The sequence below is a fragment of the Cebus imitator genome, unplaced genomic scaffold, assembly GCF_001604975.1.
Source record: "Cebus imitator isolate Cc_AM_T3 unplaced genomic scaffold, Cebus_imitator-1.0 Scaffold394, whole genome shotgun sequence".
Taxonomy (NCBI): domain Eukaryota; kingdom Metazoa; phylum Chordata; class Mammalia; order Primates; family Cebidae; genus Cebus; species Cebus imitator.
The window spans coordinates 577,437-604,973 of NW_016107709.1; the positions used below are offsets into that span (position 1 = coordinate 577,437).

At 39.7% G+C, this 27,537-nt stretch overlaps 1 protein-coding gene across 12 annotated transcripts in view; it reads right to left on the bottom strand.

The window, feature by feature from the left end:
- Positions 1–27,537, bottom strand: part of NTRK2 (neurotrophic receptor tyrosine kinase 2) — a 349,352-nt gene that overhangs the window by 247,242 nt on the left and 74,573 nt on the right. For all 12 annotated transcript variants that reach the window (XM_017508532.2, XM_017508527.2, XM_037731361.1 and 9 more), the window contains 2 exons: positions 27,039–27,139; positions 20,280–20,379 (listed from right to left, as the gene is read on the bottom strand). In XM_017508532.2, coding sequence (XP_017364021.1) covers positions 20,280–20,379; positions 27,039–27,139 — 201 coding nt within the window. The remainder of the gene's footprint in view (positions 1–20,279; positions 20,380–27,038; positions 27,140–27,537) is intronic.

Consider the following 27,537-nt stretch of genomic DNA (forward strand, 5'->3'; position numbering starts at 1 on the left):
AAATTCAGGGTTCCTCTCCCATAACACAATTCAGAGAATGTGTAGGCACCCATCGGGGCCCATCTGCCTCACACACATGGGGTTTGGGCAGAGAGAATTGATACAAATATGCTGCTCATGCTACATGCTGTGTAAAAGTAATAGAGTCCTTTGTTTCTGACCCCAAAATCCCATGTCTTCTGCCACCATCTATAAAATCATGGCAGGCAAACTTGTTAGCTTGAAAATAGGATAAGATCTTAGACCATTCATAGTTCTTGATAACGCTTTTAAAAAACAGGCCAGGCATGATGGCTCACACCTGTAATCCCAGCACTTTGGGAAGCCAAGGTAGGCAGATCACTTGAGGCCAGGAGTTCGAGACTAGCCTGGCCAACATGATGAAACCCCATCTCTACTAAAAATATACAAATTAGCCAGGTGTGGTGGCACACGCCTGTAATACCAGCTACTCAGGAGGCTGAGCCATGAGAATCACTTGAACCTGGGAGGCATAGGTTGCAATGAGCCCAGATCACGCCACTGCACTCCAGCCTAGGCAATAGAGTGAAATCTGTCTCAAAAGAAAAATAAATAATAAAGCTTTTTAAAAGTCTGTATCTATAGCTATGTTTATATCTATATCTATCTCTCTACCTACCTATCTATCTATCTAGTTGGATAGACAGGCACCAACTGTGTGCCTCAGAGATGCTTTATAAATACTCTCTCAGGCAATAATGTAGAAAACAGCCCACAATGAAGTTACTAAAATGAAAACTGCAGAGCTGTTGCACTGTATCAAAGATATAAATGTGAAACTAGGACAAATGGGCATGAACAAAATGATGGCCGGCCTTAATGTTTTTTGTGTACTCTAGATCAGGGCTTCTCAAATTTTAAAGAGCATATAAATCACCTGGGAATTTCCTTAAAATTCACATTTGAATTCAGTAGATCTAGGATGAGGTCCCAGATTCTGCATTTTTAAAAAGTTCCTAAGTGATGCTGGTCCAAGGAGCACATTTTGACAGCAAGCGTCTAACAGCAACTAAATATGAATTGTATATATATTGTCACTCTTACGTCTGCATAAACTATAAAATGTTTAATAAAAATATTCATAACAACCCAGAAAGTCCAACTAAACATCTGATTAGGAGTATGTGCATACTTTTAAGAGGAAAATATCAATATTAATTATAATTATTTAATTCCAAATTATATACACATTCTATTCAAAGAAGCAGGAGCAAAAGAAATATGCAGGAGAAGTCTGTCCTGGGTTACGCCAAGAGTCTGTGGACGTAGCAAGCAATAAACCAGGAAAATTACAATCTTTATGGTTTATGTTGCTAGTAATGATAACTCAGGCTAAGCAAATGCTGATGGGCTAAGCATAACGGGGAAAATAATATGTGAACATAAGACACTCTGAAAAAAATAGATGTGCTGCAGGGAAAAACACACTGGGCTGGGAGTCAAGAGGCTGGAGTTGTCCCCACTCTGTCACCTCCTTGCTGTGGGAGCCAAGGGAAGCAGATTCAATTCTCTCTGGGCAATGAGGGGGAGGAGCAGGTGCTTCTAGGTCCAGGCCCTACGCCCCCTCTCAATATCTTGGTGCTAGGGCTTGGTCATTTGCACAGACAGAGTCTCTCAGCCTCATGGATCATTATTTAAAACTGTCGTCAACCCAAAGAAATTGATCTTTCTATCTCATCTTACGTATTTAGGGAAACATTTGTGTACCAATTTGAAAAGCACAAGAAAGAAGGCTTGGAAATGAAAGAAGGACTGAAAAGGTATTTTAGAATTTATTGTGAAATATTTGAGTACCCCCTTTATCCCTTTTGCTTCCTCCACTGTCTCTTTCTTATCTTTTTTTTCTTCTTTGTTCCTTCCTAACCTCTTTCTTTTCATTCTCTCTCTACCAAAATAACAACTGGGGAGACAGCAAGGTCTGTTTCAGTGTTCCATGTGCTAGTTTCTCATCATGTAAGTGACTATTTCTTTTGAAGACATTTCTGTGGTCCAATATGCTTTGGGAATCTGGGTTAAATAGAACTAAAAGGTTCCTGTGGGCCCTGTAATATGCTGACACAGAATGTGTCTCTCCCAGAGGGACTATGGAAAACTCTCTTTGCTACACTGGACCACAGAAACCAGTCCCTCCTCACTGCTAATGTTCTAAGGGATCCACTTCGAGAATGACAGCTCCAGCACTAAGATTTGGACCCTAGAAACAAGCCCTTGTGTTGAAATCAGTTCTTCCTGGAACAGCCTTGTGGCCTCGGGCAAGTCACTTAACCTCTCTGAGTCTCCAGTTCCTCCATGTGCAGAAAGGGCCAATAACATCTATCAAATGTTTCCACGGATAAGACTAAGCGAGACAAAGTACAAGAAGCACCAGGCATGGAGACGCCTCGCAATCCTGTCTGTTGAGATTCAGAGGTGATGTTAATTCATGCCTTTTGAAAACTGGTCAGGGCAGCATCCATGTTGGTGAAAACCACTCTTGGAGACAAGGCCATTGGCCCTTGTTTCTGACTTTGACCATGTGTCAGAACTGGGTACAGGTCCAGTCCCCTCCGTTCAAAGCTGAATATCTCCTCCCTCCCAATGACTTCCTGGAAGTTTGGGTATGTTTGCCATCTCAGTAGATGACATTTGCCAAATGAATGATGGAGAGAAAGAAAACATTTAGACAGAGAGGGTCACAGGAGAATAAAGAGAGAAACAAATGAAGCCAGGCCAGAGGGGAGGGCAGGAAGGCACAGTAGTTAGGACATTACTGTCCCGAAACAGACCTGGCTTTAGAAGGCACAAACCTTGGGAGATTAGGATAATCTCCCCGATTCTCAATGTCCTCAGTTAAAAAATGAAGATGATGATGCATATCTCACAGAGACATGTTGAGGAGTTGAGAGATTGTATTCATAAAGCACTTAGCACAAAACCAAGCATAGAGTGGGAACCCGATTAAAAAAGAGAGAGAGCTAAGTGTTCTTTTTGAAGTGAAGGGGAAAGAAGATGCTTTTTATTCTCAAATCCAATTCTGTGATTTCTAGATTAGAAACTGGTATCATAAACCTTCTGTGGAAATTCCAGCAAAGAAATATTTGCAAGGTGGAAAATTTGTTTCCCTACATTGACTTTGGATATGCCCAATAAGTGTTGATAAGCACAGTTTTCATTTTGCCTTTGTAATAGAGAGAGAGTGAGTAAGAATGAGGGAGAGAGAGGAAGAAAGAAAAAAGAGAGGAGGACCTACTACTTACTAAACTCTCAGAACGTTAAAGTCAGCAATGGAAAAACAGTAAGATTTAAAATTTCCTAAACAGGGAACCCCACACTAATCCCTCCTCATCATAGTCAGGAAGGGAGAGCACTTCCTTAACAGAGGACGCCCCTCACCTCTCCATCAGTGCTATGTTCTTCCCAGGACATAATTTCTACAGCCTTTATATATTTATTAGTCTCTCCATCTGCCCCATTGCAATGGAGGCTCCAGCAGGCAGGGGCTCTGTCTGTCCTCAAGGTCTATAACAGCCCAGAGCAGGCTCCCAATAAATAGTTGTTGAAGGAATGAATGGATTCCACATTAGTCATTTAATAAGCAAGCCCATGCAAGGATTTATAGTCCATTAAAACAATGTGAAGTCCAGGAGACCAGAATGTTTTAAAAATTAGTTATGTTACCACTTTATTAATCACTTTCAAGTTTAATACCAAATCAAGAAAGCTAAACAAAAAAAGTCTTGGTAGGAGCTAAGAAATCTATATAAACATGATCACTCTTCACATTTAGACATTCTAGCATTCTCAACTATTTCTTTATCAATCCCTAAATTCAATGGCTCTGCTGTGCCTGCAGGATCAACTCCAAATCCCACAGCAGGGTGCACCTTGACCTTTGTCTTACACCTTGACCCTTTGCCTCTCTCTCTCCATCATTGTCTCCCGCCACTGCACTGCCTCCTTTTCCATCTCGTCTATGCAGATAATTCCTACTCATCCTTTCAGATCCCACTGGAGGGTGGACTCTGCTGTGAAGAACTCCCTGATTTCTGTAGACAGCGAATCGTCACCCTCTTTTGTGGTGCTTCTTATATTATCTACCAACACAAAAGCTGCTGGGACATCAGGCCTCCTCTAGACTATAAACTTCTAGAGGTACATCACACAGGTATAAAATACACATGTAGATTCTCTGTGCCTAGCATATTGTTCATGCTCAGTAAAATATTTATCGTCACTTTGGGAGGCCAAGGTGGCCAGGTTGCTTAAGGCCAGGAGTTTGAAACCAGCCTGGCCAACATAGTGAAATCCTGCCTCTACAAAAATTAGCCAGGCATAGTGGTGCATGCCTGTAATCCCAGCTACTTCTGGAGGCCAAGGCAAGGGAATTGCTTGAACCCAGGAGATGGAGGTTTCAATGAGCTGAGATCATGCCACTGCACTCCATCCTAGGCGATGACAGAGTGAGACTCTGTCTCAAAAAAAAAAAAAAAAAAAAGTTTATCGGGAGAACAAATAAATGGCTGCAGGTCCACTGTTAAAAAACCTATTTCCCCATCATTATCCATCTGAGATAAGTTTTATGAAACATTATGGAATATCAAATATTTGCTGGGCAGTATCTTATTAACCTTTAGACCATTCTCAGAAATCTTCCCTAACTTTGGTGCTGGCATGTGATTTCACAATGAAAGAGAATAAAATTTAAAGAGGTTGAGTCACAGCAAAAGAACATAGCAGAGCTTGGGGTAAAACCTCAGCCCCTGCTCCTTCTGCTACTCTATCTTGCCTCAAAGGCAAAAATACAATAAAAATAAAATAATAGATTCCTTCATTTTACTCTTTACCATTTCAGAAAGATAGTTTCCCAATTCTCTTCCATTATAATGCCTCACCTCTTAAACAATATCGTCAAGTGGCCCTCAGATGGTTAATGGGAGGATTAACAGGAAAACACATTCTTTCAATATGATAAGCTATGTATTTTTTTCTAGATGATTACACACAGTCATACAAATCTACAAAAAAGAGACTTTGTTCATGTTGTGGGGATCAGACAAGCCTTCCTGAAGGAAGTGACATCTGAGCTTCATCTTAAAAAGGCAAGTAAGGCTGGGCACGGTGGCTCACACCTGTAATCCCAGCACTTTGGGAAGCTGAGGCAGGCAGATCACGAGGTTAGGAGTTCGAGACCAGCCTGACCAACATAGTGAAACACCATCTCTACTAAAAATACAAAAATTAGCCAAGCATCGTAGCATGTGCCTGTAGGTCTCAGCTACTCAGGAGGCTAAGGCAAAAGAATGTCCTGAACCCGGGAGGCGGAGGTTGCAGTAAGCCAAAAGCATACCATTGCACTCCAGCCTGGGCAACAGAGGGGGACTCTGCCTCAAAAAAAAANAAAAAAAAAAAAAAAATAGGCAAGTAAGAAATAACAAGGCAGACATATGAAGAACATTCCAGAAAAAGAGACTGGGCACAGTTTGCAATAAATACTGATGACTTCACCATACAGAAACTTTAAATGTCTCTAGTGTGACTTTTGTGCATTTTTGCTGAATTTTAAACTTGTGTAGCGGTCTTGTGTCAGCAGTGAATAATTCAATCAGGTCCCAATATGGACACTAGAAGGAAGCCCATCTATATGGCTGTGCCATCATTGCCATTATCCCTTCATTTTCTTAAAGAATCTCTCTGCAATGGACTGATAACTCCAATGAGATGAGTTAGGGCTTTCAGGACACTGTGGTCTATTTCAGGGCTGAGGAAGTCATTTTCAAAACAGCATTGTGGTACACTATAGCCACAGGAATGAGTGTGACCAACTCAGAGGGAGAGCCACGAAAGAAATTTCCATCTCCTGCTCCCAAATCACATTGCTAATGCCCCATCCTATAGTCACCTGATGAATAGTTTTGTGATTCTGTGAGACACCCAGATTCTGTCAAAAATCGCACAAAAATCTCTCTGTATACAACAAAGCGACATGACTCAAGCTCTTATTAGAAATTATTTTCAATCACTCCCATTCTGGGAAATTAAGTCTGGCATTTTATAATGTATTTTATCTCTTCCTAAAGAGACAGTCTTCTTTCCTTTTAGTAAGTCATAAACTTTGATGTCAAAATGCCTCCTTGATAGCTCTAGAAACAGAAGTTTTAATACCCAGGGAGGGAAGGAGAGTTAGCAGAGAGGTTGGAAGAGCTAACACATTAACATCACAAGAGCTGGGCTTGAATTTTGGTCCTACCAATTACTAGCTCTGTAATTTGGGCACATGAATAAATGTCTGGACTTGAATTAACTTATCCTTAAAATGCAAGATTATTATGAGAAGTGGAAAACATATGTCAAGGACCTTGCCCACAATGGCCCTCTCAATAAATGGTAACTATAATCTACACCTCAATTCATTTTTAAATTAACTTTTAAGATTCCCCCACTTGCACATATATAGTCCAAATTAGCAAATGAGAAACAGAAATAGTTTTAGAGACGCTGATAAAAGGCATCAAATCACATATTAAATTTCTTAGTTATTCCAGCACTGTCTTTGGCCAGTTCCTCAGAAGTAGACCCAGAATGGAGTGTTCATGGCAAGTGATTTATTAAGAAGGGGCTCCCAGGAGAGGTGAATAGGAAGGGGAGGAAGAAGCCAAGCAAGGTTGCAATTTCAGGTGAAATCTCAGCCTCTGCCTGATCTTATGGAGAGCAGTGGTGTGTAAATTATACTACAGATCCTGCAGAGAACTTGTAAATTATACCACAGAATTTGCTGAGACTTAAGGCAAGAGGATAACCTTTCAAACTCCTTTATCACTCATCAGAAAAGCCTGGCAAAGGGTTGAGGGAAGGGGGTGACTTAACTCCTAGCTGCTTCCAGCTGTGTGTGTGTGTGTGTGTGTGTGTGTGTGTGTGTGTGTGTGCGCGCGTGTTCTTGCGCATGCCAGGATGGAGAGCTGCTCCACTAGCTCAATCCTGCCCTCTGAACAGGGTTCCAGGTGCTGACCCTTAGAAGCAAACATATGCAGAAGCCAGGGTGAGCACACAAGATCAGTAAAAGGAGTTTGAGGGTACCCTAGCAAAGCACTGATGACAGCTGCAACATGAATTCAGAAAATGCTGTGGAGATGTCTGTGTCACCTCTTCCTTTAGCTCATAAGAGTTTGCTCATCACCAAATTACATGCATTTAACTGTAAATCAAGTCATTTGTTTCCCTTTGGTGATTTATAAAGAACAAAGTTTGAAATCAATACTTCCTGAGAGTATAAAATTCAATTTTGAAGGTTTGCCTTCAGGCATCAAAAATGAGCTCCTCAACCCACTACTCTTGGTTTTCTGCAGAAGAACATTGTGCCAGTCCCTAATAGTGGGTACAGAACCTGCTTAGACTGAAGCAGTGGGGAAGGGCCCTGGCTAACTCCTCAAATACCAAGAGAAACACTGGCAGCAATAACTCCTTGGCTCTTTCATATGTGCATATTCATTTAGCCAACCACACCACTCAGATTCTGGGATGCTGTTTGAATTGAGTTGTATCATCTATGCATTTGGTTAACACACATCTACAGTACAGAGATTCAAGACTCTGCCTTATTCAAATAAATTCTTGTCATTTAAAAAAATAGAATTTCTTATCCCTCTACATCCTTATCTATAGAAAGGAAACCTGGCTTGACTTCAGGTCATCATTCAGGGACTCAGTGGAGACAGCCAGTTGGGTCAGTAGATTGGGTCATAAGACCACTTTAGAATTAACTAACACATTATTATGAATGATTATAGAAATGTGAACTATCAGAATTTTTTTTTTTGAGATGGAGTCTCGCTTTGTCTCCCAGGCTGGAGTGCAGTGGCACAACCTCTGCTCATGGCAACTCTGCCACCCAGGGTTCAAGTGATTCTCCTGCTTCAGCCACTCAAGTAGCTGGGACTACAAGCACATGCCACCACGTCTAGCTAATCTTTTTGTATTTTTAGTAGAGATGGTGTTTCACCGTGTTAGCCAGGGTGGTCCTGGTCTCCTGACCTTGTGATCCACCACCCTTGGCCTCCCAATGTGCTGGGATTACAGGCATGAGCCACTGTGCCCAACCCAGAATAATTTTTAAGTAACACATGCAGTTAATTTGTTAGGGTAGCAAGTAGTTCCATACACTGCCTTTACAATTTTTTCCAATAATGTTTATAATTTGACCATGTATAATTTAAGGCAATTACATCAACTCATCTGGAAGACCAGCATCCAATCATTGCCTCAAGGAAGAGTCATCAAGGCAGAACTAGAATGAAAGAGCTGAAATCCTTGGCCAAGGCCAGAACGCTCTCCTTTAAAAAATATTAATGAAATAAGACCGAGAAGAAATGACTGAATTAGAAAAACGCTTTCTGCAACCCTTAGAAATTAAGTCGCTTTTAGGAAAGGATGTTAAGACCAGTTAGGTTCAAGTTTTAGGAGGAGAGGATATTTGCTAGATGTCAAATTATCACCCTATAAATCACCTATGAATTCCAAAGGGAAAAACTTGTATTTACAAAGAAAAGACCTGGTGGTCACCATCTTCAAAAGGTGATCCAACTTCCACTGATAATATTAACACCTGACACAATATGATTCCAGATGTGACACAAGGTGAAGTGCACATCATCTTCTGTGATGTTTTCTTCCCAAAACCTCTCACCTGAATCTAACCAAACCTTTAGAAATAACTTCTGGTTTAGAGGAAATACAGACAGTAAATGGCTAGTTGAAGAATACCAAAGAAAACAATCATACAGAGCCAGAATGAGGGACATTCTACAGGACAACTGCCTAGTCTCTTCAAAGAGTGAATGTAAGGCAGAGGCCATGCCCTGGACTACAAGGGAACAAAGAAACTCAATGAAAAAATGTAGTGCATGAACAGTGAGTTGACCTTGGTTTGATATATAAGTAGCTATAATAGGCATTTTTAAATCATTGGGGAAATTTTGAGGATAGTCTAGGAAACATCTGTTGTTAAAGGGTTATCTTAATTTCCTTGAGCACAATGATAATGGTATTGTGGCTATGGTTTGAGGATATCGTGTCCTCAGTTTTAGGAAAAACATGCTGGAGAGTATAGGAGTGACAGATCATGATAGTGTCAATTTATTTTTCAATAACATGATGTTAAGCAGAGATTGAATCTAGGTGTTGAATGTAAGAGTATTTATTGTTAGTATTATTTCAACTTTTATTCATATTGAAAATTTCATAGTAAAAAGCTGCAAGAAAAAAACAAGATTGATATGTATGATGAAAAATATTTGAAAGAAGATGAAATCAGAAAAAATCATTTTTCATGTTTTTCCTGTCCCCACAGGAAATAGGAAGAGCAACAGTGGGGAGAAAAGAAGTTAGATACGGCAGAAAGAGTCTATAACCTCTCCCTGGGTCAAGTATGAGGATTAACGAAACACAGAGCCCTGAATCAGATTTAGAGTTTTAAAAAGAAGAATCCTGAGGACCCCTGTCTTAGAAGACCAGAAAAGGTGTCCAGAAGTCAGAGCAATCCCAAGCCTGTAATGGCACGAGAGTAATAAAGTAGGGAAAGCTGCATAGTGTGTCTAGGCAGAGAGAGTGGGGACCAGTCTCAGTATTTTTCATGTCCCCAAAGCTGCAAAGACATCTTGCAGAGAGACGTGTGAAGGTGGCAGAACCTGGTTAGGAACACAAGATTGTACACCTGTGACTTGAACAGAGTGGTGGCCAAGGGCAACTGGGAAGATGGACAGCCACCAGCATACAGAAATTACCACCAAGACAGTGGTTATGTCCCCTCCCCACACTGAAGCACTTTATTGACCTTGCTGCACACCCTTCACTATTTCTCAGAAAGGCAAATGCAACCTGAGTAAGGGAGGGGGGAAGTGAGAGACCTGAAGTGACAGAGAAAATGTTGAATTTTTTGCGATTACTCACCATTGTCTGAGATTACCCAGAGTGGTAGGAGATTAATTTTCTGCTACTCAGTACAAAAAGGGCTAAAAATATATACTTTCTTGAACTGTAGAAAAATAAAGTCACATGTCTCACAGGTTGTACCTGAGATAGGTGCCTCCTCATTCTAAATCCAATCCTAGACATTTTACTGATTAATCCACCCTCTGCCGTGACATCACAGGAAGACCAAGATATAATGTGGGGGATAAATAATTATGGAATATGCATGTAAATCTACCTCAAAAATCACCTTGTACTTGTCCACACTCATAGAGGAAAGGCTACATGTAAATAACACAGAAATTATTTCTTCTGGGCAATGGAATGCATGACATTTCAATATGGAAAAATCTAACGTTTCAAGGATTTACTTCAAACGAAACGACAAAGCCATGCTATGAAGTGTGACTTAAAAGATCAAGAAACAGCCCAGCTGTCGAGCTGCTCCTTGACATCCAAACCATTCCAGGAAGAGATGGCTACGGCAGGGCTGCTTCTCTTTGCTCTCAAGCTGGAATGTCAAAAGTATCCTTGTTTATTAGTCTGTTCTCATGCTGCTAATAAAGACGTACCCAAGACTGGGTAGTTTATAAAGGAAAGAGGTTTAATGGACTCACAGTTCCACATGGCTGAGGAGGTTTCACAATCATTGTGAAAGATTAAGGAAGAGCAAAGGCACTTCTTACATGACAGCAAGCAAGAGAGAGCTTGTGTAGGGGAATTGCCCTTTACAAAAAACCCTCAGATCATGTGAGACTTACTATCATGAGAACAGCATGGAACAGACCCACTCCCATGATTCAATTACCTCCCACCAGGTCCCTCTCAAGACACATGGGAATTACGGGGGCTGCAATTCAAGATGATATTTGGATGAGGATATAGCCAAACCATATCACCCTGACATGATGCATATTACCTGCAAATTAACAGTAAACAGAGTCACTGGGAATGCCAACTAAATAAGAAACGCCTTCTATTGATAACTTAGAGGCAATATTTTCTTGAGCTGACCACACATTTGAAGGTATACCCAGGGATACTTTGTGTTGACCCCAGATGCAGTATTTTATATGTCAATATTAAGGAGACTGTGGCTCCACAATAGAGAAAAAAGATTACATCCTTACACACCAAAATAATAAAAGATTTCACCAGAAGTGCAGGGCAGACTTTTGTAGTGAGTGTGTGACTGTACATAACGGTTTTGTAACAGAATGGCAGATATTAAAGCTGGAGGGGAGCCTCAGATGATTCTCTGTCCTGTACTGTTATAATATTTCTGGTCTTTAGGCAATTTTCTTTTACAGGCAATCCAGGAAGCAAGTGCAGGAAAAGTTCAGTTGGGTGGTTGACTATACTTAAGCCTTGCCAGGACTTCTAAAGTTGACAACCACAACTGTAAATAGAAACACCAGTTTATTCTCAACATTCTCCCTCTCCACACCACTCCCACCCCTAAAGTCACCCCACTCCTTCCTTCCTTCCTTACACTGTGACTGAAGACAGACATGACTCTTCTCCTTTAAACCAGGATATTAATGTCTTAAAAAAGACTTAAAGAGTTGAAATAGAGATCAGGTCACTGACTCACTGGCTCATTCTCACTCTCATTCTCTTTGTCCCCAGGCCACTAAAGCTCCCAGATGATCACAGCAAAGGCCAATGAGTTTCTGCTTTTGCTGACGCTTTGATAAAAACAAAGGTCTTCCACCACCATTAGCCTGTCCAAGCCTTGGCTTCTCTCACAGAAAATGCAGGGTATATGGTTATAATAATATGGATGACAATCTATGGCATAAGGAAGAATTAAATTTCTCCAGAATCCCTCTTTTCCTCTCTAGCAGGCTGTAAACACATCAGAATTACAGCCTATTTTTTAAACAAATCATTTTAGCAGTTGCAATTCCTTCTGTGCAAAAGGGAAACACATTAGAAGTTTCCATGAGGTCGTGTTTTTAGATCTAAACTAGCGGGTGTTGGGGGGGTGGTCCCATCCCCTTCCCACCCCTGCACCTTCCACCTCTTTACTTCAGTAAATATTCCTCCCCCAAAAATCTGCTAAAACTTACCTACCAAATCAATCAATCAATGAAGCAAGTTTTTCATAAACCCCAAAGCAAATTAAAGCAACAAATTCTTCAGAGGACAATAAAATTAAGAATTCGCAATAATTCACAGACAGTATATTTAAGGGCTGAAGGGCTTAAAATAAGCACAAGGATAAGCACATTTGTATTCATGGTACATACCCATAAAGTAGAGACACGTTGTAATTACAATTTTTTTTCCTATAGACTCAACTAATAAACCTGGAAACACTAATACACATTGTATACATTTGTGACATTTTTCTGCAGTCCAGACTCAATATGAATTCAACAGGAATCTCCCTATAATCTTTTCTTTAATAATGTATTACTAAAACATAAATCTGAAAAATAACTAACTTTTATGGAATTAAAGAGCCAGATACTAAACCAAGCACTGATTTAATTCTTATAATCACCTGAAAGGTGAGTATTATTCCCAACAATTACCAAAGAGGAATTCAGATTTAGAGTTTAACAATTTGCCTAAAATGATGATGAGCAGGTGGGAGATCTAGGATTTAAACCCAAGATTTTTGATTCATATGTCTTCAATATTACTTTCCTATACACTCCTAGGGTTGAAGATTCAGGAGTTAACAACTTACAAACACGAAGGATGTGCATTATTCAAACAGGCTGTCTTCCGAAGTGCCACGTGACAATTCTGCTGATTTAGAGCTAAATGTGTTCCCATAGTCATTTAGTATTCTTGCCCAAAATAAAGCAAGATAAAATCAAAGCATATGTTAGAATTTAAGCCAAGTTATTATCTGTCTTCTTCATAAATTCTGAAAAGCTTTTCCACCAAAATCAGATGTTAGGAATGAGATGGAAGAAAAACAAGAGAGGAAAAAATATAAAATTAGAAAGCACAGAGATGTAGGACAAAATGACAGGAAAAACAGTGAGAGGTAAAAGAGAAGGGAAAGGGGAAGAGAAGAAGAAAAACAGATTTTCAGGTTTTGAAAGTCCTGTTTGAAATAGGTCATGAGCTATGTGAGAAGGACAAAGCAAATTTCCCTCAAGGTTAACGAAAGACCAAAGAAGTGGCAACAATATTTCCTGACTTTTAAGTACAAAATCTAATTTTTTAAAGGATCTTTCACCTTTTAGTCAAAATAGTAGCATGGAAAGTCCCTAAACAATACTGCATGCACTTTCTCCATTGCAGGCAAACATGAGCTCTCACATGCATCCTGCTGGGGTTGTGGGAATGCCCAGGTAAGACAGGCAATTAAAAGGTAGACTTCATCCACCCACAAGCCTAAAGGCAGAGATGCTGATTCTTTTGCTTCCTGTCTGGCCTTCTCTAGCCAATTCTTAGAAGTCTGACACACATTTTCAATATGTTGTAAAGAATAAGCATCTTCTGCTCTCAGTTAGACATAAGCCAAATGTTGGCAGGGAAACAAGTAAGAGGCTTTGGAAAGTAGATCCTCACCTCACAAACACACGGGAAAAGCTTTCTATAGCATCACCAAACAACAGAAAAGGAACACTTGGGCTAATTCTTTTCTCTAGATTCATTTTCATTTTATTATCTTACTCAATGACTCTTTCAGCTGAATGTCTTTTCTGAAATTTCCAAGGACTTGGCTGGTATTGGCAAATTTTGTTGCCTCTTAAGAGTGCCGAGATAGACTTTGAACTCCATTTGAAACTGGGAGAAGAGTAATTCAACAAAGGTTTCTGGGAAAACTCATTTTCTCTGATACTATTTTGTGTGGTTTATATTCTCATGTTATAAGAAAGAACCAGCAAAATTCCTTACTTGTTTTACAAAGAAAGAGCTAATCGCTGAGTTTTTCAAAATGTATTTTTGCTTTATTAGTGGCTTTCTGATACAAGAAATTTAAATTATTACTATTCATCTCTCTGAAAATGTCACACTAAAATTTATTCAAATATTTTTATTCTGTATGTCTCTGAAAAAGAGAGGACTACTTCATAGCAAATTTTAATAAAATAATTATAAAAAGACCAAAGGGCTCAGTTTAAAAAATACACAGAGTAAAAAACTAGTGAAAGAAATATTTAGAAATATGTTTACCACATTAGAGCAAGAAAGATTCCTAAGCAAGCCACAACTTAAATGGGAAAGATGGGCAGATTTGCTCTATAAAAAGGGAAATTTCTTTGATTACAGAAAGGTGCTATCAAAAAGTCAAAAGACTAGAAGAAAATATGAGCCACAAACATCACAAATAAATAAATATGTGACAAAGTATTTCTCTAACTCAACAATAAAAATAAACATTACTCTTATTCTTCACATGATAAAGATACCTAAATTAATTATTAATCAAAGCCTCATCAATTCAAATTAGCCAAAAGATTGATAATATTCAATATAGATCAGAGTAATAAATGAAGGTGTATCCTTACATACTATTAGTGGGAGACTAAATTGGAAAGGCATTTATGCAAGATAATCTATCCACATTTAAACATATATACCTTTCCTCCCAGATATCCATTTCTAAGAATCTATCTTTATACAGAAGGTATTATTTGAAAATTATTTGAAATAATTTTCTGAAAACTTGGTAAAAATGTAAATGTCCATTAAAGGAAGAAAAGTCAAATAAATCATAATCCATCAATAATAATACTAACATTATCTATTTATAGGGCAATAACTAAGTGCCAGAAATATTCCCAAGTGGTTAAATAAGCTCAGTTTGTCTTCATAACAAACCTGTGGGTTAGGTATTAGGACTGCCCCATTACAGATGGAAATACCAAGGCATGAGATACTTGCTCAAAGTACACAGCTTATAAGAGGCAGAGCCAGGTTTCAGGTCCAAGTAGCCTGATATCAGACTACTGGGAAATACCATTAAGTAGAATGTAGTAGATAGCTAGGTACTGATGCAGAAAAATTTACAAGGCAAATTGTTACCAAAAAAAAATTACAGGACAAGACTGGTATTAAAATTTCCTTATGGAACCAAAAATGAAGCTATGTATTTTATTATTTACATACCGCATGCACCCTATAAAGAAAGTTATTACTAGGAGTGGAAATGGTCATGGCAGAAGAAGGTGATGGGAGCATCCATTTTCACGTTTCTGTATTTCTAAACTGCTTGAAATGTTAGGAAACAAGAATGCATTCAATTATTATCATCCAATTTTTTTATGGTATTTTTCTTTAAGAAAAGAAGGAAGGGATGCATATGGAAAACAGTTTGTCCTTACAGATGTTTCTACAACTGGATTTCTGGCTTTTGGTCACATTTTTTCCTCTTAAAAGTTGATCCAAATATCTGTTAAACTCAACCTCTTAAACTTTCCAGAATTGTTTTCAGTTCATATAAAAGGCTTTAAGCTGCAACCTCTTTAACTTTGGCCCCACTATGTTTATGACTTTTTTTAAATAGGCAGATTTTTGGTTGTTTTTGAAAGACACTCAGAAGATCATTTATAAGAACAGAAAGTTGAACTGTGGATCTTGAGTCTGGACTTGGGAAAACCCAGATCTGCATCACCAGGCAGGATCACTTTCCAGCCTTTACTAACTGAAAACCTCCAAAGCTCAAGTAGCACAAATGAATGTGTATAGGGCAGTTTACATCCAAGAATCAGAGGCTGCAGAGGAAATCTGTGCAGGCTATCAACACTGAATGAGAAGAAAGCTGCTTCTTCTAGTTTCTTCTACAGGGACTTCTTAGGATCATTTAGATGTTTCACTCTGGAGTGACAAAGGCTGCATTAGTACTTAGGAATTAGATATCATACGTAGACTTCCATCAGGAAATGTAAATAACCCAAAACTGATAGCCAAAACCATCCTCTAGTAGGGTGATGAGTGCCAAGCTCCCTCCTTCCTCCCTGCTGGTTCCCTTATATTTTTTGCAACCCTGTACACCATCAATGCAACAGGCAGGGCTCCCAACATGGAGCACCCTTTGAAGACTTGGCAGCCGTGGTGCTCCTCAGTGCTTCCATTTCCCCTTCACATGCACTCCTACATCTTCAATGAAGACAAGGAGCCAGGAAGCAATGTGAGAGCTAAACACAAGACTTGGTTATAACACAAGGAGAGCATTCAAAGGCCTGGTTGCCTATTCCTTTGGCAATGGAGCTGTTCTGGAAAATTCTTTCAGCCCTACTTCAGTGAAAACTAAAATTAAAACAAATCAGAGGCAGCCTTAGAAGAAAAAGAATAGTATTGTGCATTTTCATATAGGAATATTGATACTGACATAGATTTGGTATACATTTTATATATCCATATTAAACATATGTATGAGTAATACCTACATAGATGGCCAACACTAACAGAGGGGCATCATTTGTGGCTTCTACAATTATGGTAGCTATGTATCAACCAAAAAAGCAATAGGACGGTGTAAAGGCACAGAAATGAACATGGAAAAACAGACTGGGAGAAATTCTACCCCTTGACATCTAAATTGAAATGGCCAGGAGCTTATTGGACACTATCAGCAAGAAGCTTAAAGTCTATGGAGCAAGAATAAAATATAAATTCTCAGTTCACGGCATGATATAATCCCCAATCTTGCACTTTGGCCAACTTCAGAACTGGAAAAATGACGTATTCCAAAACCATATATTCAAAGGTAGGAAGGTGGAAACTGAAGATGTTCATATGCAAGATAAAAAGGCAAAGTGAATCCTCCAAACTTAGACAATGACAATAATTTAAAACAGTATGTGAAAACCTACATACCCTAAGACAAAACCTGGACAAATTGACGTCTTGTCTATCACCATGACTCATATGGAATAATCTAAAAAAAAAAAAAAGAGGAGGGACTTTGTCCCTTTTAGAAACTCAGAAAAGTCTTAGGTTCTCTCTTCAGCCACTCACAGCTTAGCCATTCTCCAAATGCTGTTTTCCAATTACCAAACTTAGGTGGATGGAGTTGAAAAATCTCTGATCATTCTGTCATTAATATGTATTGGGCACCATCTCTGGGCTAGGCACCCAGTAGATGAAGATGAACACACAAATATGAATGCTGTTGCCATGAAGCTCAAAGTTTGTGCTACCTGTTCTGGAGTGGACCATCAGCATTTGGTTTACAATGAGTCCACAGAACAAGGAAGAAAACCTGGTGAGCTTACAGACCTGAAGATCCATCTTCAAAGACAACACCACAGCAAACTGCTTGTATTTACAAATCCAAGTTTCATTCACTAGTTTGGAATTTAGAAATCACCTCCCCATGGGAGCAACATCATAAATAATGTTTGCAGGAATAAGGGGTGGATCTCAGGTCAATCCATAAAGTTTGTGTTGCCCTGCATTCAGCTGTAGTGTGGTGATCTTAAGAGGTTTCTGGGGTTTGTTCCTCTGGGCCCCTCATATCAATAGCATTTAAGGTGTCATTTATCTTCTCAAGGTTTCCATTACAGATTGAAGCAGTCAACACTTGAGATAAACCACATACTGCCAGGGATGGGCAAAAAGCTGTGAGCACCTACGGGTGGGCTGGCCATCTTCCTCCTGTCCCATCTGCCTCTAGCATAAGAGAATAAGGAGGGGCTTAGACCCTCCCCGAAGATGCTTAGGAAGGCAGGAATTACATTCTGAATAGCTCATCTGCACGGCAGCTACAAGCCTCTTACGTGGTGCCTCGTCTGGCCAACGCTATGCAGAGTTCATACCGTTGTTACTAAGAAACCACAACCAATACATTGCCTGGTTATTTTGGGAAGCAAAATAGTATTTTTACATATTCTTCTGTTTTTAAAGACATATGTTTTTCAGGGGTAATCCCAGCTCTAATAGCATTTAAAGTACATTGACTCACATTAATGTTTAAATAGCACGTTTTAAGCAGTTTCATCTGTACTCGATGCATGAACCATATCTTCATTTCTAGGTCCCCAAAGATTTTCAACTCGACATCTGACTTGCAAAACAATAACCCTAGATCAGGCTCTTTTTGTCCACATCATGCTACAGATAGACGTGTAGCTTAAAATAGAACAGTAAGCCATTCTTAAAAAAAAAAAAAAAAAAAAAAAAAAAAGTCTCTGAGACAAAATTTCTAAAAATGATTTTATTTGTCTTTAGGAATGAGGGAAAAAACATATAATATGTATAGTAGCTACTGCTGTAGGAAGCCATTTACTGGCTCTGTGGCAGGGTTAAGCACACTCTTTCTTATAATCTATTAAGGATGCCCTCAGGTTATACTCAGAAAATGTAGATGCTTTAGTGGTAATCACCCCAAATTATCTAAATGAAATATTGTTTCAGTCTTAGTGCTGGAGTCTCAATATGAAACATAATTTTCTTCTCTGAAAAAAAAGAGTCTACGTTTTTTCTCCACCATTGCCACATTGTAAGGAGTAGGTTGCCATTTACTGGTAATTCTGTCAGTGGTTTTCCTAAACCAAGGGTAAGAAGAAACTCCTAAATTTTGCTCCATGGATTCACAAAGCTTTTGCTGAGTTCCCAGAAGAACCTGGATATATCCTCTCTCTGAAAAGCTCATGAGATGAAATATCTCAAACTAAACCCTTCAAGACTGGAAATTCTACTGCTAGGAGTTGGTAGTCTCCAGTGAAATCTATATTTAGAGACATCAAGTTCAAGTGCCTCTAAGGAAAGCAAGCACCTGATAAACATGAGAACCGCCAGATGCCATGGTAGGAAGCAACACACGCAAAGCAGCCGTCTAGCCTGGGCCTGGGTGCAGCTGAGACACGGGGATCCCAAAAGGTCTGCAAAGCTGTGGGTGAGTTTGGTTTGCAGCGTCTCTCCCAACACCTTGTCACACTCCAAAGGGGATCTGGCAGTCCATATTTACCGTAGAGAACAGTGATTATCTACACTGTTGTGTAGAGAACCCAACAACCAGGGCAAGCAAGATCAGTATCCTCTAGAAACTGTTAGAAATGCCAGTTCTCAGGTGCACTCCAGACGTGCTAAAGAAGAAACTCTAGGGGTAGCCCAGGAATCCATGTTTTCTCAAGTTCTACAGGAGGTTTTGGCACACCATCAAGTTTGAGAACCACCTCACAGGATGAATTAAAATCACTGTGGGGTGATCCCTCTCCCAAGCCTTATTTATAATTGGATCATGAAAGATCTTTCCTCCCCTGAAAAATCATCAAGGAACAGCTGGCCAAGGAGGAACCAGGATGAGGTTTCAGGAGTTATTTTAAGTCCCAGTTTACCATCACTCTTCCCTGTTCGTTTCTGGCTTAGAAATGTTCACAGGCACCAACAAAGGGAAAAGAGGAAACATCAGAAATAGATCTGCTCTATCCCAGATGTCAGTGTATGCTGGGCAACTTACTGCTACTGAAACCTTCCCTTCCAAGTAAATAGCAATATTAGCAACATTAACTGTAATTCTAACAAACCATACAGAAAAAGAAAATCTGCCAGACCTACCCTTCAATGCAGCTAAGACACCACTAAACCTTTTTCATAGCGTTCCCATTTAGACACTTTTAAATAGTGTCTATCTAAAGGAGACCACACACAATACAACACTAATGTATTCGCCAATACATACTTTTAAACTTCAGAGCAAATGGTTTTAAATCACTGAAACTTAAACCATTAAATCACTGCTCCAAGGCACTTTTTATGTAACAAGAAATTTATACAAGTTTTCCTCCTAAAATTAATTTTAAATCCTCTAAAATAAAATTCCAGTTATCTATTTTGGATCAATATACTGCCTAATTTTTAATCCAACCCTGATAATTTTTCCACTTAAATTTTTAAAAAGCTATACATTCATGAAGCTTCCATGTACCACCAATAGCAGTTCTTATGTTGCTTCATAACACTGTTGTTTAAATTTCAAAGAGTGAGGATCTGGAAAAGCAGGAGCAACACCAAAATCGCACCACTGAAGATTTGGAAAGCAAATGTACAGCAGAATAGACCTTTCTGCACAAAATACACAGTCCAGGCTATCCTACTACCACTGAGTCTCCCCTGCTTTTCTGGCACAAAACAAACAGCAAGCACTATTTCTTGGCCATATCATTATTAGTCCCCGGCTCTGTCTTCTGGGACAACTCTCCTCATGGAAAAGTGGGTAGTGCTGAGTAATCAACATTATTTTTCTCTTTCTCAATTTGTAGTATCAAAGCCTTGTTGCTATTTTTTAGCCTTAAAACCTAATCATCATAAATCTAGCTGCTTCCTTCTTTAGTGGTAATTAGCATTAGTCATAAGCCAAAAATGATCCACAAAAGATGCTAAATAAACACAACCCTTCTTACCTTTCATGCCAAACTTGGAGTGTCTTGCCAACTTAAGCAGAAACAGCATCACCAAAAGGCAAAATCCCACCACAGACGCAATCACCACCACAGCATAGACCTAGAGAAAGGAAGGGAGGGCGGTTATAACCTTGCTAATTAGTTCCCTGTAATCATATGGTAGTGTTGATGATGATGATGATACAGGCAGTTCATATTTATTGAATGCTTACCACTTGTTCTTATAATAGTCTTATGTATACCAACTTACTTAATTTTCAACAACCCTATAGTGAAGTATGTAAGACCTATTATTATGTCTACTTTACAAATGAGAAAACATAAGTTAAACCTTGTGAAAATGGCTAATCAATTGGTATTTTTAAAATATTACATCTCTCTCTCCATCCATGAGGTGGGCAGAGAAAGAGAGAGAGAATATGAAACATGGATGGCAAAATACTGGTGATTTTTCTGTGTGTGAGACTAGGTCTCCTTTTGTTGCCCAGGCTGGAGTGCAGTAGCACAATCATGGCTCACTGCAGCCTCGATCTCCAGGGCTCAAGGTATTTACCCACATCAGCCTCTTGAGTAGCTAGGACTATAGGTAAACACCACTATACCCAGCTCATTTTAAAATTTTTTGTAGAGACGAGGTTTTGCCATATTGCCCAGGCTGGCCTTGAAATCCTGGGCTCAAGGGATTCTTCCACCTCCGCCTCCCAAAGTTCTCAAATTATAGGCATGAGCCACTGCACCCAGCCTGATAATTTTTGAAGCTGGTGAAGAATACAATGGGGTTCATTTTACTATTCTCTCTACTGAAGTGCATGCTTGAAAATTGTCCATAATAAAAAGATTTTTGTAGGTTATTGTTGCTCTTAGAAGTCAGGATGCCCTGGGAACAGTGAGTGGAACTGGAAGGGAGCAGGAGGCGCTTTTGGGGTGAATTCCACCTGTGAAAGCCCCTTGGGTTGTACATTTATGATATGTGTATTTTCCTATACATATGATATAAGCCTGAAAAAGTTTAAGTAAATTTAAAAACTTAACATTGTCAGATGTGGATTACATAAGTCAAGAGGGTAGATGCAGATACATGTGAACCCTGTTGCATCCCTGAAGTGGAGATGACAGAGGTACAAATAGAAATGCAATCGCTCTGCTACCATTGCTGCTGACCAAGGCACGATACTCCTCTAAGTGCATCGTAATATTTTAGAGCAAAGTTGTAAGCAGCACTGTGTCTCCTTCCAGTCTTACTCAGCCCAAAGACCTGCTTGCAAAAACAGTTTCCTTCTCTAAACCAGGAGTTGGCAAATTTTTGCTGTAAAGGTCAGATGGTAAATCCTTCAGGCTTTGCCAATCTTGCAGTCTCTGTTGCAACTAAGGATCCAGCTCTGCCAGTGGAGCATGAAAGCAGCCATGGATGATATGTAAACAAATGGGCATAACTTTGTTATAAAACTTTATTTACAAGGACAGCAGGTGGACTTGAACATAGTTGCTAATGCCCATTCTGAGATGTCTTAGGTAGCCATTCTCGCTTAAGAATCTGCGTAGCAATTTTTAAGATGGATATTATTGTCCTCATGTGTAGTAATCATTAGTGCCATTTGTCCAACATTTCTGGTTTTCTCTGTGTTTCTCTTTGTAGGAGGCATTGCCTGGCTTGCTTGTGGTTAGATGAGTTCATGTGACTAGTTAAGACTTGTGTCACTGTCAGGGTGTAGAACTTCACTTCTTGTCCAAGATCTTAGTCTAAGGCAATGTTTCTAAACCAGGGATGATAATATTGCCATCCAGAAGACACTTGGCCATTTGGGGTTGTCCCAACGAGGGGGAAGGTACTACTAGCACCTAGTGGGTAGAGGCCAGGCATTATTATACATCCTACAGTGCCCAGGGCAGCCTCCCAACCAAAGATTATTTATCCCCAAATGCCAGTAGTGCCAAGGTTGAGGAATCCTGCTCTACCTGCTCCACAGTTCTCTTTATCTCTGTCATAAAAAAGAAGTGCTAACTTTTAAAAACGTGGCTTCTTCATCAGACTGGTCCTGGCACAAGGACAAGGCTGAACAGAGCTCCTACCCAATACATGAAATGAAACAAGAAAGAAACCTTTGTTGTTTTATGCCCCTAAGATGTGGAGGTTTTGTTACTGCAACAGAGCTTATTCTATTGGAATTTACTAACAAGGTAAGAGAAGCATCCTTTGTTGTTTAAAATAAGCCCCTTCAAATCTACCAGAGTTTCATCTCATAGGGAGAGGCATTATAGGGTAGAGATTAAAACCATGGGTTCTTCCTGAGTATAAAACCTAGATTTCTCACTTATTAGCTGCATGGCTTCAGAATTACTTAACCTCTCTGCATCTCATAATCTTCATGTGTAAGATGGATAATATAATATAATTGGGTTGTTGTAAATCCTCAATGAGTTAATGCAGATAATGGGTTTGGAAAAGTACTACAATATATAATAAATTAATGTTAGCAATGATGATGATAAAAAACTAAGAGTTAGAAAAAAAATTAAATAAGCAGCTCACAGTCACACCTCCTGAGCTTGGCAATGGAACTAAGTCTGTCCAAGTATAAATCCTGTGACTTATCCACTACATTGTCTCTCCAAAGCATGTAGTTGAGAATGAAGGCAGGAAAAAAAACATACAGCTAATTCTTCCAGGACACCATCTCTGATGTCAGTTGAGAGCAGCATTAAATAAGTCACAGAGCACCAAAAAACACAATGCCAAGCACTTAGCTGGTGTGGAGCAAAGATATGCTCATTCTCTTCTCTGGTATTTTAACTGTGAGTAGATCTCCCCCAAAATGTTTTTGCAAATGTTCGAGTACAGACTTAACTCTGTCTCTGCAGCCCATATAAAAACAGAATAGTAGCAACTCCTGCAAAGCTAATTATGGATAAATTTAACCATTTCACTCAAGCTGACCTCATGACTTTGGGTGGTTTTTTAAATCTTTATTTCTAACTAATGTTTTTATGGGAAAGAGATCATAGCATTTTAGCTATAAGTTTCTTTACTTTATTATTAAATTTCAGACTTCTATAGATAGAAGGAGAATACCTAAATAAACAACGTCAAACTCCATTTGATAAATAAGAAAACTGGAATGAGGGAGTTAGATTATTTTCCTGGAAAGTCCTCCACCCATGCAGCAGTACCACAGTACAGTGCCTTACCTGCTTCAGACAGTCCTTAACTGGGATTTAGGAGACCTAGACCCCTCTGTTCATAGGACACCTTGCTTTTGCCAGTCATGACAGCTAGAACAGATGCTTTACTTATCCAAGCTTCCACTTCCTCATTAGATAGTAATGCCTGCCCTGGCTTCTCTACCTAGTTATAGAATGTGTAAGTCAATCTAGAAAATGGGAAGTGGGCTCTACTGCTGAAAAGCAGCTAAGGATCTGCAAATGAATACTTACAGCTACTGAAGCCATTCTAAATTTAAATCCTTTAATAAGGATGCCTGTGACAATGAAAAGAATCATTTCCTCAAAATCAGATTGTTTGATAATTACAGAGTTTTGTGTACCGGGCATGTATTGAGGTGGTTTTCACATGGAAGACAAGCATAGGTGAGTTTGTCTGGTCGGTTGTTTGATTGATAGTTTGGTTAGCTGCTTGATGGGTTGGTTTTCATCTGAGGATATTTCTTAGGAAAGAACAAGGGAGATCTGCCCTCTCCTGCAAATTCAACAAAATGCTGGAAGAGCACTTGTTGGACTAGAAACATTTTTATCTTTTGTATCAGCTTCCTGGCTCTCAACCTCCTCTAATCTAATGATCCTTTCTGTGATCAAGAACTGTCTATATATAGAATATCTGAACCACACATAATTCTAACATTTTCTTTAAATTCTACAAAACACCATATTGCATCTCTCATACAGATTTTAGGAGCCTCAAGCAAAGTCATAATATACAAACTTACTGATCTTGCCTTCCAGCAACTATGCTAGACATGGTTCAAATGTCATGGAGATATGCCAATCAGGTGCCTAAATTTATCACTTGTATTAAAAAAAAAAACAGAAAACTAAAGTCAACATATAATTTTGTGTAATTGGGATACATATACATCTATGGGCTTAATACATGCTGTTTAGATTTCTTACAGAAACAACTCTCTTACACAAAGAAATATTAAGTGGATTGGCATGAGAATTAAAAACTAAAATGATTGCATAAGACAGGAAGCAAATACCATTCCCCAGTTGACTTACCATGGTATTTGTTCTTGCTATTTCAATGTAATGCATATAGTCATCTATGGAAGCGTGTGTCTTTGCATGTATACGTGTGTGCATGGGTATGAAGCATACCTCTATACTAGATATGCATAAAGCTTCAATTGCATTGCATCTGTTTATGCACCTCCCATTTTCACTCTCATGGTCTTGGTTCAAGTATATATCACATGTCTTTAATGCTCCACCTAATCCCTAATGGATTGTTCTACTTCCAATCCCTCTGTCCTATACTGTTCACTGCAAGTCTCGTCAGTCCGCAAAATGTACTGGGTGCCTATTAGGTGTCAGGCAGTATTCTGAGGGCTTGAGGAAACAGCTGTGAAAAAAACTGACCAGGTTGTCCCTACTGAGAGTCTTACTAAAGAATCTAGAGAAGATAAAAAATACATTAAACAGTTTAAATGAGGTCATCCCAGAAAATGATAACTGCTCCAAAAAAAATTGAAAGGTACAATGGCTGCCTGCTGGCCACCTAGCTGAAGCCACATCATGGGCATCAGGAAGCAAATGCCTGAGAGGGGAGGACCACAAATGCAAAGAGCAGGGCTGCAGCACTGGAGAGAGCATGAAAAAGCCAGGTGGCGAGCAGTGAGAAGAGCTTGGGAAATGAAGTCAAAAGCTGGGGAAACACAAGGTCCCCCAGGGCTAATAGGCCACCATGAAGAGTGTGGCTTTCATATGAAAAGTTGTTTTTTTTTAGAAGGAGCCTTCCTCTGTCACCAGGCACCAGGCTGGAGTGCAGTGGCGCGATCTCAGCTCAGTGCAACCTCCGCCTCCTGGGTTCAAGCCATTATCCTGCCTAAGGCTCCCAAGTAGCTGGGACTACAGGTGCACGCCACCACTCCCAGCTAATTTTTGTGTTTTAGTAGAGATGAGGTTTCACCATGTTGGCCAGGATGGTCTTGATCTCTTGACCTCGTGATCCACCCACCTCAGCCTCCCAAAGTGCTGGGATTACAGAAGTGAGCCACCATGTCCAGCCCCATATGAAAAGTTTTACTGCAGTTGCAGTAAAAGGACTCTGAGAATTATAATTTAAAAAAGTGATCTGATCTATGCTTTAGAAAGATAGCTCGGGCTGCCATGTGGAGAAAGACCAGAAAACACAAGGGTGGGAGAGGGAGATTGGTTAGGAGGCTGTGTGGTCATGCAGGAAAGAACAATTGAGGCAAACTTTCTCTGTAAAGGGCCAGAAGTAAATATTTTCCACTTTGTAAGCCATACGGCCTCTGCTGCAACCACTCCATCCACCATCGGAGCACAAGAGCAGCCACAGACAGTACGTAAATGAACGCGAGTTTCTGTATTCCAGTAAAACTCTATTCATGGACAATAAAATTTTAATTTCACAAAACTTTCATGTGTTATGAAACATCATTCTTCTTTTGTTGTTTTAAGCCACTTAGAAGGTAGAAACCATTCTTAGCCTGCAAACCATAGAGAAACAGGTGGTGAGCTGGATTTGGCCCATGGGTCAAGTTTGCCAACCTCTGGGTTAGCCCGTGACCGTGGCAGTGGAGGTGAAGAGATATGGACATATTTGGGATTTACAAGGAGACAGAGCTCACAGGAAGCGCTGTGTGCATATGACATCGAGGAAAAGAAACAACTAGAAGAAGCTGTTGGGTTCAGACTAGAGCAACTGACAGACCAGTTCCATCATAGACCCCTGGGATCTTGTGACTTCCCTCTTCAATGGCTCTTCACTGCGTCATAAACCTACACACCTGAGACTCTGTGTCAAGACCTACAATCTGGCCACAATCTATAGCTCCAACCCTGCCGTCCTGCACACGCCTTACCTTCCAATTAAGCGCCTTCACTGTGTTTCGCCATCTACAAGCTCCTGTTCACACGCCCCCCCAAATGCCCTTCCCTTCCATTCCTGTATGACCAAATCCCAACCCTCCTGCACAGGCCACACAAAAAATCACTTGCCCCACAAAGTTTCCTCTGAGTGTCCCAGCTGCAAGGAACAAAACACCTGCTTCTCCACTTCTATCTTTGTACTGCATTGCTCTGCTTCTATTTGTATTTGAGGTGCTAATATTCACTTCTAGGATCTCTGATGTATTCTAAACGATGAATCTTAATTTCATTCATATTATTATATCCCCTCCACTGCCAGTCCCTTCCACAAGCTACTACATCTGGTGAGCAGTCAAACTTTTACTAAAAGTTTAAGGAGACAGGTATGAAGGTGTAGTCCATGAATTATAAAGCTGGTTTCCTGCTCTTCTAGTGATACCCTTCTAAAGCACAGATAATTGAAATAGCAGCCACTAACATCTAAAAGTGGCACATAAAAGCAGCAAATAAGTCAAAGGCCATATAACACCTGTATCACTTTTTTAAAGCATTGTTATTAATTCCTCCCACCTTTAACACCCTATTTACATATGAACAATAAAAATGTCTTATCAAAGCAGCTACATTCCTCTAACATGGAAGCATCCAAAATGCTCAAAGCCAATTCAGATACCTATTTATTCCACTCACCGAGAGATGTTCCCGACCGGTTTTATCAGTGACGTCTGTGGAAGGGATTTCATTACTTCTGTTCGTGGTGTCCCCGACGTCATTTGCTGCAGTTCCATAATCTTAAGTGGGAAAAAAGGGAAAGAGGAAGAACATGAAGCTGTCGTTAGGCTGCCAACAAACACAAGGCCAAAGTAAGAGTCAGAACAAAGTAAGACAAATCACAAAGATTCCAAACCCCCGACAGCCTGGCTGTGGAGGGACGTGACCGGGCTGCTGAGTTCAATTCACAGCTGAGCTGAGATTGCACAACGCCCACATGTTATTCAACCCAGAACTTTACATCATTGTCTTGTTAGTCAGCCCTAAACCTGGTTCAGGGATTTTTCTTTGCACATAAGCATATATCTGTTTATGGATGGCATATTTGAAACAAGTATGACAGGGAATCAACCATCTAAGAGTCATAGACTTATTGACCTGGAAAGGTCTTTAGAGACAGAACACAACTGCCCATTTC